The 11,747-nt window shown below is 44.1% G+C and overlaps 1 protein-coding gene across 1 annotated transcript in view; it reads left to right on the forward strand.

Annotated features, from left to right (window-relative positions):
* PROX2 (prospero homeobox 2) overlaps positions 1–4,245 on the forward strand; it is a 15,644-nt gene extending 11,399 nt beyond the window's left edge. Inside the window, exon 4 of the mRNA XM_019518803.1 lies at positions 2,589–4,245. Within this exon, the coding sequence (XP_019374348.1) occupies positions 2,589–2,774 (186 nt within the window). The 3' untranslated portion in view covers positions 2,775–4,245. The remainder of the gene's footprint in view (positions 1–2,588) is intronic.
* The last annotated feature ends 7,502 nt before the right edge of the window (positions 4,246–11,747 follow it).

The raw sequence follows: 11,747 nt of genomic DNA on the forward strand, positions 1-11,747 counted from the left end.
GTCCCTCCTTCTGTTCCACCCATTTCTCTTAGTATCTCAAGCTCTGCCTCTGTTTACTGTTTGCTTCATTAGCATGGAACTACCTATGCATTTCATTAATTTACATGCCTTTTTGCTATGACTGCATGTCTAAGGCCATGAACTTCCTACTTTCAATCAATGGGCAGACTCCAGGGACTCTTTACTAATCACCATTCATCCTTTTGCATATGTTCATCTTGGATTCTGTTACCCTTTATATGTTGTTTTTCCACATTCCAGTCTGTTTTCCTGTCCCATGTTGTACCATCTCCACCTTTCTTGGGCCCCTGTATCTTATCTTGTTCCTCACTGTAGCTGGTTCACAGAACATAGACTTACTTGCTACTTTTTTCCAGAAAAATGGTTAACGCAATTAAGATAGTTACTTAGCATAAGCACTCATAAGCAAAATCTTATACATAAAAACTATATCTCTCTCACAACAATACTATTATATGGTTAAAAAACTACTTGCCTAAACATTTGGAAAGTTACTTTTAATATATATCATTCTACCTTGTGGTCAGCAGCTCTTGCTGGGCAACAGATTAAAGCCTTTTATTCAGCTGCAAATCCAGTGCTCCCTAAGATACAAATATTGTCACCCTAACAGCTATTAATAGACCTTTCATCCATTAATTAGTGTAACCAGGTTCCAAAAGGGTGTAGACAATCTGTCTCTACAACCTGCTGTAGTAATGAGTAGGGATCCTAGTTTTCCATTTGCCACAGAAAACCACAAATGTTTTTTTTCCCCACCACCTACCAAAAGCATGGTGGCATCCCACAGTGAGCAGCACCATTTCTGCTTTTTTATTTTTGCTGAGGTTTTTGCCTCTCAACCAATCAGCAGTGTACCCCCTCCCTCCCCCGACTGCTGATTAGCAGAGGGGCAAAAATTTGAGCGCAGAAATGGTACCACTTGCCACAGAACCCCACTGTGCTTTCCATAGGTTGAGGAAAAACGCAGATTTTTGTGTTTTTTAAACAGATTTTTTTTTGCTTTTTTTTCCCTGTGGAAAACTAGGATCCCTGGCAACGAGGTCTACAAGTTAACGATGTGCTGTGTAAAAAAAGTTCTTCCTCTTGTTAGTTTTAGACCTGTTTCCTGCTAATTTCAATGGATGTCCACTAGTTCTAGGATTCTGGGACTTGGCAAATAACTGTTCCATATTAACTTTATCTATACCTTTTATGATTTTACAGACCCATCATATGTACCCTCAGACTCCTTTCCAAACTTAATAGTCTTTTGTAGTATGGCAACTGCTGTATACCCTGATCAACTTGGTTACCCTCCTCTGTACCTTTTCCAATTCTACTACATCCTTTTTGAGAGGCAGAAAGTACAACTGTGCATCATGGATTTGCATAGTGGTACGATGTTTTCAATTACCTTCTTAATGATGCCCAATATTATATTAGCACACAGGTGGACATTGAACCAATGCTTTTAGAGAGTGGATTTATAACTTTATTACAAAAATGTTAAAATTATAATTGTTACGTGGTTTAGTATGGCTGGAAGACAATACAGAACTCTGCACACTGTAGCTTCATAGGCACATAGTTGGTGTATACTGACACAATCTAGGACATGCCATTAGTCAGGCAGCCTACACTAGCCTGAGGTAAAGCAGTTAGAAAATTTCAGTGCAGCACTATGGAAAGGAGAGAGACAGCACCCTACACAAGGTAACCACATTGGTACAAAGTTTGTAATGATTTCTAAGTAACTGGCTTTAGCATGTGATGTACAATTTGCTGGGGTGGGGAGTCATCTATAGTGACTCCATGGTCTTTTTCTGACTTGTAACAGCTAGTTCAGCTTGTCCTCTTATGTGAGGGATGGCTATGGGAGCACAGTGTTATATAGCAGTGGTTTCTCAACCTTTTTTGTACCAGGTCCCATTTGTAAACACTGATGGTCAGCCTTGGCCCAGTGCCCTTAACTTCTGACCCTCTGCCTCCCCATCCCCAGCCCCCAAGTGTGTGGGGTAGGGGAGGGAAGAAGAGTGTGGGGCATCGGGGCCCCAAGCAGCCCCTCTCAGCTTGGAATTCTGCCAGCCTGCAAAGGAAAAGCTACGGCTTCCCTGTTTTTCTCCTTTAAAGGAGAACCCACTTTTAAAGTTTATTTGCAACCCTTTCATATATTCTTGTGACCCACATTTGGGTTGCCACCCACCGGTTGAAAAACACTGCTATATAGTACCTGCCAGAGAGAATTTAACATGCTACCTTCTTCCTAAACAGGGAAACTACAACAGCTTTTTGCTCTGGCTGTCTGGACTATGGGAAGATGAGGCTGTGTCCTGGCTGGGAGTCCCCATGTGGGGAAGTGGTTGAGCTAATGGGGGGAACAATGACTCTTTGTTAGCCCAAGTGAGCATATAGCAGGCTTGTCTGGGGGTGTAAATAAGAGACAAGTTCAGCAGCTGGTACTGGGAAGTTGTGAATCTGCCTCTGGGATGCTCAGGAGGGTGGCTAGGTCCCTTAGCTTATACCTACCAGGTGAAGGCATGACATGCTCTTTACAGGAGTCTCTTTCTTTCTCTGTGTGTCTGCAGGTCCCTGATCACTTCCTGGAGGTTGCCAGCTTGACCCTCCAGGAGTTCTTCAGTGCTGTCAGGGCAGGAAAAGACTCTGACCCTTCCTGGAAGAAGCCCATTTACAAAATAATTTCAAAACTGGATAGCGACATCCCAGAAGCATTTAAATCTTCCAGCTGTCCCCAGGAACTGCTTCAGAGCTAAATCTCTGGGGGAGGATGTCTGAGACAATGGTATATTGCAACTAGGTAAAGGGGAGGCTGGCTTGATCTAAGCAGTTGTTGCACCTACCCTATATTTTATGTATAGCACCCTTTAGAACTGTTTTTAACCTGCTCCGTAACACAGCCTTTTTTGTGAATTGTATTCAGTCCCCTAAAGAACCAGTATTTTATATCGCTTGTAGCTCAAAGGAAGTAATCTTGTAGAGGGAAGACAGTGATTAAGACAGTAGGCTAAGAGCTGTGTTATATTCCTAGCTCTGTCCGATGTCCTCTGTGCCCTTAAATAAGTGATCTCTCTGCTTTGTTTTTGTTTCCTGCAAATGTCATTCCTGTTTATAAATTACACAGAGATTCTTGAATGGAAGTGTCCAATTATGACCAAAAGACTACTGATGGAGCAGACCACAGTCCTAAGGAGACTGTGGCTGTGTATAAGGCATCTGGCTACAGCTCCAGAGACATGAATTTGAGTCCTGCTCCAGACTTGTGCTGAAGGTTGCCCAGTCAACCCAGCTCTACGTAGCTTTCTGGCCATTCAGGTTGGGAGTCAACAGTGGCCAGACATGACACCAGTAACATCACTCCCCTGTGTCCTGCAGGATATAAACTGGAGTGCTTTAACCATGCTAGCTAGATGGGTCATTCAACTCAGGCAAACTTCTCACTTGACTTGGAAGACTCAGCTCAAGGGCATTTTTTCCCAAACTTATTATAACTTCTGAATGTGACTGCTGGCCATTTCCTGAATTTCAGACACCTCAGATCTAGAATCAATGATCAATGGGACAATTAACATGTCCTGCATGAAAGGTAAAAGACTGACTTCTTCACTGGTGTTTACAGTTGAACACATGGAGTGGACAGATGATATGAGAAAATGCAGATCCCTTTCATAATTCCCTGTCTCCTCCTATAAGAGCAACATCAAGCCTTTCCCCACCGGACCTTGTCAGTGTATTTCTTAGTGTGCACTTCATAAATAAAGTCCACCAGAACATTTTGTTACCCAATGGCTTTCTCCTTTGCTGCCTCAGGAGACTGGGGTGCCTTTCCACATTACTAGGTTAGTTTATTCATCCCTCTTTTTTACTGAAGCCTCAGGTAGCCTAGCTACATTTCTACTAGCTGGAAGGGGTAGTGAGCAGTCTCTGTCCTCATGATTAACTTTATGGCTCATTTGCCAAATTGTTTGAGTAGCAATTCAAGACAGCATGCCTTCTCCTTAGGCTCAAGAACATCCACAGTGTAAAGCATTCAAATGCCACCATAACTGGAACCAAAAGACAAAGCCACTCCTGTCATAGGACCCTCAAGACCTGCTTCAGTAAGGAACTGAGGCACTTCAGGGAGAATAATCTTTTTCATAGGTGACTGACTCTGTGGCTGCAGGGAGACCAGTGGATATGGTATACCTTGATTTTAGGAAGATTTTTAATACGGTCTCCCACAACATTCTCACAGGCAAGCTAAGGAAGTATGGGCTGGATGAATGGACTGTAAGGTGGACAGAAAACTGCCTGAAGCATCAGGCTCAGATGCTTATTCCCTTCTAGTGATTATTCCCCCCTATTCAGCACTGCTGAAGCCACATAGATTCATAGATGTTAGGGTTGTAAGGGACCTTAGTAGGTCACTGAGTCTGACCCCCTGCCCTGGGCAGAAAAGAGCACTGGGGTCAGACAACCCCAGCTAGGTGCTTGTCCAAAGCAGTACTACATCTGGAGTACTGTGTTCAGTTTTGGGGCCCCTACTACAGAAAGGATGTGGACAAATTGGAGACAGTCCAGTGGAGGGTAATGAAAATAGTCAGGGTGCTGGGGCACATGACATGTAAAGAAAGGCTAAGGGAACTGGGCTTATTTAGTCTAGAGAAGAGAAGACTGAGAGGGGATTTAATAGCAACCTTCAACTACCTGAAGGGGGTTTGAAAGAGGATGAAGTAAGGCTGTTCTCCATAATGACAGAACAAGGAGCAATGGTTTCAAGTTGCAGCAAGAGAAGTTTAGGTTAGATATTAGGAAGACTTTTCTCACTAGGAGGGTAGTAAAACACTGGACCAGGTTACCCAGAGCTTGTGGACTCTCCATCTTTGGAGGTTTTTAAGACCCGACTAGACAAAGCCTTGGCTGGGATAATCTAGTTAGGGATGGTCCTGCTTTGAGCAGGGGGTTTAACTAGATGACTTCCTGAGGTCCCTTCCAATCTTAATTTTCTATTATTCCAGGAAAGGTCCCAGCCTCAGTTGTCATTCTTCAGAATTTGAAGTGCTTGAAAAGAAGTCCCACCTATTGCCATAAATAGAAACACCCCAGTGACTATGAATTATGATTGGGCTGTAAGGTACCTAGACAGATGAATACAATGATTCCCTTATGCCTGTTCACTTCCCAGGCTATGGAGATATAGGCTGAGGTTCTACGATACAACTTGAGATGCAGTACAAAAAGGCAAAGTCCAAGAGAGGAAAAGGCTTTTATCCACTCTTCAGCCTGCCTAATTCTAGGCTGCTCAAGGAGTTGGCTTGACCACCAGCACAAGAGAGCACCAGAGGCTGATATTTCTCTCTGCTCGCCACAAAATGTGCCAGAGACCAGGAGTGTCCAATATCTGGCCCTCAGAATTTTGCCCCAGATTTGGCTATGCAGATTGAAGGTCTTACACATGCAGAGGTCCTACTACCACATAGTTCTGTGGCTGTGGTGATGTAACATGTGTGGGACAGACAGACACCCTGCAGGAACACAGAATGAGAGAAATGCATGCTAGAGAGAGAGACAGAGCTCTCCTCTGGCACTGCAGGTGGAAGCCTCCACCCTAGTTCTCTTGCTGGGTCTCAGGTTGCCATCACAGGAAGCCCCACCACTCAGCTAGTGTCAGGGTAGTGCCACTGGGGCTACCAGTGCAAAAGCCAGAGTACAGCCTGAAGGCACCTGAAACTGAATCTGGAGTGTGGCTCTGCAACTGATTTGACATCCCTGCTATAGACTGCCTTGTGAGAATGTGCTTATGCAGACTCCCCTGTTAGCTACCTACATGACCTAGTGTGGGAGTATAATAGCAGCAGAAATTCTCTCCAAGCTAAGTACCAGCCCTTTAGGAGCTGCTGTAAGACAGCAGACTCTTCTAGCCACTGCCTCCACAGAAAAGCTAGGAACAAACTAGCTTCTATTTAGGAAAGTTAGGTCAATGTAAGTGAATACATTATTAACATTTTAGTTATTGGAAAAAAGTGAAGTAAGGAAACCTGAACAAAAGGAATGATGAAAGTCATCAAAACATTAGGGGATGATGAAAAAAAATCCTTTAAGAGCAGTAAGTTGTGTAAGATTAAGGTTTAAAAAAAATCTTGACTGCCATTGCCCTCCTCTCTGGTTTTGACAGATCCTCACTGAGGTTCTCAATTCCACCATGAGATTGCTGTGGCAGTTAATCTGCAAAGCTTCAATATTACTGGGGGGGGTGGGGGCTTGTAGCACTCAGTATGGAATCGGGGCCTGTCAAATGCACAACGTAAGCAATTACTCTTTGCTGGTGTTCTGCTATATAACGATCTAAACTTTCTTCTCCATATCAAGAATGGAGAGGACAGGGACCAGAGGGAGTGCCTAAGAACCATCTTGTAAGTGCACTACTGGCATTTTGGATCTGTAGCCTGTAAAAAATTAAGATCAATTCCTGTATGTGAAGAGTGGGGCCAATGACCAAAATAGAGAGTGAATTGGGATAGTGGGGTAACCCAGCCAAAGAAAGGAGGGCAAGATCTGAAGATCCATATGCAAGACATGCTCTGTGGCTTGTACTAAGAGGGAAAGGAACATACAAGTAACACAGGCAGAATTAAATTTCCAAACAAAATGTTGTTCTATACATTCCCTACTCCCTTCCGCCCAAGGAGAGAATGAAAAAATAGATGTAAATCACTTTGCCTAATGCACTACTAGATGGTGCTCAGAGACTACTGTGATGACAGCAATGCAACAATATACATAGAACACAGTTGGAAAGACGCTGCACTTGGCTTCTGATTGGTAGGGGTGGGAGATCTGTGTAGAGGTGAACTGTTTTGTTTTTTAAAGGTAATGTGGTAAACAGCTGAAAGTTTGCAGGTGATGCCTGGGGACAAAGAGGTATTCTGTCAGTTTTCCTGGAACCTTATATATAAGTATTTCCAGAGTTTCTGTTTTTTAAAAAGAACGTTAATTTATTGAATTTAAAAAAATATTTTGCAACTTCAGTTCTAACTTTTCTTACCTTATTTTTAAGTAAATACATACGTCTGCTCATTGCTTTTCATTACAGGTAGCTATTGATAACACAATCTCTACAGCTTCAGCAGGAAAATTTGTTTCATGTGTTGTTTTTTTTAAGGGTACTGACACATCCTAAGTATTTCTGCCTAATTTCCTCTTAAAACACGCTGCAGATGTGACTAACCACAACCCACTGTTCCAAGCCCCCAGGCAGCCTTTTGGCAGATGTACAAGAACTTTATCCCATTTTCTTTAATTTACTCTGGAACAATGCTGCGCTGACCCTTACTCCTGATCTGTTATCCTAAGACATTTACATACTTCAAAGGGAAGCGAGCCAGTCAGGAAGAGCAGAATGAGCAATTAGAAGCTTAGATATAAGCACTCAAACTCATGGACCACATATTACAAGATACCTCTTCAGCGAGGGAGCTGCCTATGACACCATGACAGAAAGGACAGGATTATTCATACTGCTATGCTTGCAGCCAGAAGGAACACCATAACCATTTCAGCAGTTAAACTAATGCAGAAGGTTCCCCAAAAGAAAAAGAAACTGACTAAGTGAAATAGTAGAAGGGGACATATTAGCAAACTTCTTGGGATATAGCTAAGTATCTAAGTGACATAGATTATAAAGCACATCCCATTCAAACAGTTCCCCCTCCAGATTTGCATCCCTCCAGTGGTTGGTTTGCTTCCTCCTTTGAAGTGTATGTTGCTGAATGTCACTAAAGTTTCACTTAGCTGCGCCCATCAGGACAAGCCAAAGCTGCAATTTTCTGCTGCAACATTTGCAAAGAGATGGTAAAAACAAACAAACTATCGAGCTCCATTTCTGGCTTTCTTTTGTTATATGCAGCTAGCACACTTCAGTAGCAGGAATGCTTCATATTGGTGTGTCCTGTCTCCAGTGATAGCACATCACCATAGACATAGTGATAAGTCAAGATCTACCCAAGCAGACATTCCACATGAATGCTGCTTGTTTTTCTCATGAAACACAGAAAACAGCAGGGTTATAACAACCCAGCATCTAACGAGAACATTTAAAGTGTCTATCTTAAAAAACAAAGACAGACAAAGCATGGGGAGAAAGGAATACAATATATAAAGGAAGCTAACAGGGCAGTAATTCATGTCTTGTTAACCACATTTGTTTCTTTACTGCCTTCTATTTCATACAGCAGAAGTATATTCGGGGCAGTACACCCAGCGAGGTTTATTGTGAATAACCTGTATTAAAAATCAATTTTACATGGCATGTAACTATCCATGGTATGTGCAAAAGAAATACAATAGAACATTGATAATAAGCTCTTCTGGGAAGTTCAATATCATTTTGTCCCATTTTCTTCAAAAGTAGAAGCAGAGAAAGTAAATCTAAAAGATTACATCATTCCCCCTTGGTTCCAGACAGCCACACACCCTCTAGGGCAAATGAAATCCAGGACGTGCAGGTCATTCTATAATGAGTTATTTTATTTTTACATTTATTCCAGCTACAGCTACTATATTAATAAAACAGCACTGAAAGCACTTGGAATGATTCTTCTCTATGACCCTTTTATACTTTATTTATAACAAATCAGTAGCCCTGTACACAGACATCATGACCAAACAGTGGACACATCTACATGCAACATTTACTATGGTGCTGCCTAGTTAGCCCTGCAGTATACATCTCAGCATTTACACACGCAGCCTTATTAGGCTGTACAAAATTAACCAACTCCTCAGCAGTGTGGGTGTAGATGCTGACACGGCTGGTTGGGGCATGAGGGTACTTCAGTGTGGGGACTGCCTGCTGGCTAGCCTCACACTGAAGCACCCTCATGCGGCACACTGAGCTGGGCAGGAGCAGCCCTGAGCTGGCAGACTGACCCCCAGAGTCCCCTGCTAACCAGGGCTGCTCCAACCCAGCTCCAGGTGCTGCAATCCCAGGCACACATTCAAATAGCACGCCAGGGAGCAATCAATTCTGGAATTTATTGCTTTCCATTAACTGCATGTGTAGATTTGCCCAGTGGCGACCTAACCCATAGGCTTCTTTACCAAAAGAAACTCTGTAAAAGTATCAGTTTATCATATCTGTTGACCACCAGTCTGTTTCCAAATATCTCCTGCCACCTGGGTATCTTGGGGGGAATTTTCTAAAGGCACTCAGCACTTGCCTACCTGTGCTCCCAGGAAAGTCAATGACAATTTTACTACAGATTTCAAACAGCAGTAAGATAAGTCAAAATCAAAGCATTTGAAAATGCTCTCTTTGCATTTTAAACTCCTTTTCTATAGTTCACGGGTCAGCAAACTGAATCCTGTTGCATAATTCTAGGTTCTAGTTCAAACCTGTGCAGTTTCTCCCCTCAGTGGTCTTGTGGGTATCCAATCCAGAGAGGCAAATCCAGGATTTGGCAAAGGGAGGTACCAAACCAACTCCCAGTCTCTTCTTCTCTTGCTCTATATCCCCCTTCCCCTCCCCACCCTGGTTGGTGGGGTAGATCACACCTGGAGTCTCTGTGGATTTTTTTTAAAGTCCTCAAAGCAGGTAAGAACTCCCCCTTTGTGCTTAGAGGAATGTTCCCCCTACACCCCTTCCCTTCTCTCCCTCACCTGCTGCAACATATTTTCTTACTGTTCAGGGCTGAAGAAAGCTTCAAAGCCCCTCCTGACACTCCAGCTGGTCTAGGAAGCAACTGGGCTCAGCTGGGACAATGGCAGTGGTAGCAATGGAATATAACTACTGCAAGCCCATTTCAGGCTGGACATAAGGAAGAATTTCTTCACTGTCCCAGCCCCCAAGGTCTGGAACAGCCTGCCATCGGAGGTGGTTCAAGCACCTACACTGAACTCCTTCAAGAGTAAACTGGATGCTTATCTTGATGGGATCCTATGACCCCAGCTGACTTCCTGCCCTTTGGGCGGGGGGGCTGGACTCAATGATCTTCCGATGTCCCTTCCAGCCCTAATGTCTATGAAATCTATGAGATGGTTGGGGGAGTGTTCTCTCATGGACCCAGTCCCCTGGGAGCAGGCAGACAAGGGAAAGGGAAACTTTCTTGCCCATCACCTTTGCTGCTGTCATTGTACCCAGCTCAGCCCACCCATGCACAGCCTGGCTGGAGCAGGCAGGAAGTGCTTTGAAGGTTCCCTGGCCCTAGGACAGTGGGAAAAGCAGTAGCAGCAAGTGGGTGGGGAGGGAACCTGTCTCTGAGCTTGATGGGGAAGGAGATTCTTACCTGCTTTCAAAAAAGTCCCTAGAGACTCTTGGGTGTGATTCAAATTGAGCACCTTCTGACAGCTATTAAGGGGACCTGTAAAGGAAAAAATAAAACATCTGGCTTCTTTGTGTGGCTCATTTATAGCACAGGAAGGCTGGAAAGGGTTTTTTGGAAGAAAAGTAAGTGTGGGAGTAGACAGGTTGCTTATTCCATGTAGAAATTCAACCCCTCGCTTTAACAAAGGCCCCACAGCTGTAGATACCAAAGGGTGTGTAAGAAAAGTGATACTTTTCTTTCTTTCCTTCCTTCCAGGTTTGGGGGGTGGGGAAACAAGGGGAGGGGAGGCATGATGTCTACACAGAGCAGGGCACAAAAGATTGCAAGATTGCAGTGGGGCCAATTTACAGATGTCCAGTCCTAGCACAGATCCCCAGCAGCTGCATACCTGCCACAGCTTGGGAGTGGGGGTTTGGGAGAAGTGGCAGCAGCAATGGGAGGAGACATCTGCTGAAGGCCGTTGCCACACCCTGCCTGCACCATGGGGACATGGCTGTGCTGTGCTCTGTTGCATCTTGTGCTGTATACACGCTGCTCCCCACCACACCCTGGCTGCTGGACAGGTAGATGCAGGTCACCACTTCCCAGGTCCAGTCAATCACAGGCAGCTGAGAAGGGGGCTGAGCTCCAGGGAGGTTTCCCTGCACCCTCCCCCTTCCCAGCTGTGTCCTGGTGCTTCCTAAGGCAGCACAGCTTCTTTACAACCGCCCCTGCCTTGATCCCAGCACACATTGCTGAGCAGCTCCATGCACCCTGTCAGAGGCAGCTGCTGCCCCAGTTCAGCCTGATTGCCTCCAGCTAGATGGGCTGTCCCTGCTCCCAGTGAGCTGCCACTTCTTCCAGGCCTCCACTTGCCAGCACACATGAAGCTTCCAGATTCTGGGAAACTGCACTGGGACCAGATATCTGCAAACTGTGTTGGTGCTGCAGCTGCCACTTTTCCCTGCTCTCCTTCTAAGGTGTAAGCATGAAGTGTGCCAATTTTAATCTAGCAAAAAGTAAAGTGTGCCCCAAGGTACCAGAAGTTGAGGAAAAACTGACCTACAGCTAACTGAATGGGTAGCAGAATGCTATGATATTACCATTACCTTGGTACAGAAACATGACTGAATAGGGAGTCTTTAATCAGCTCTTCAAAACAGTGTCTGTATTCAGAACTATTTAGCTCTAATATTCAACACTCAGAAGAAGAGCTCTTATTGTTGGAGATTCGCTGCTATTATCTCTGATTAAAGACTGAGAAAAACCTACTGTCTATATTGGAGTCCTTAAAATGTGTTCTCTTCCAGTAGGATGATTAGACCTATTAACTTAAATATATTTTCTAAAAGGAAAATAAGAATGCAACTTTCACTATTTTATTACATCATAAAGGTGCAGACCAAAAAAATTAAGAATGAGAATAAGGACAGACCCAAGTGACGG

This window comes from Gavialis gangeticus, unplaced genomic scaffold (assembly GCF_001723915.1).
Source record: "Gavialis gangeticus isolate Ggan-Ray unplaced genomic scaffold, GavGan_comp1, whole genome shotgun sequence".
NCBI classification, from domain to species: domain Eukaryota; kingdom Metazoa; phylum Chordata; order Crocodylia; family Gavialidae; genus Gavialis; species Gavialis gangeticus.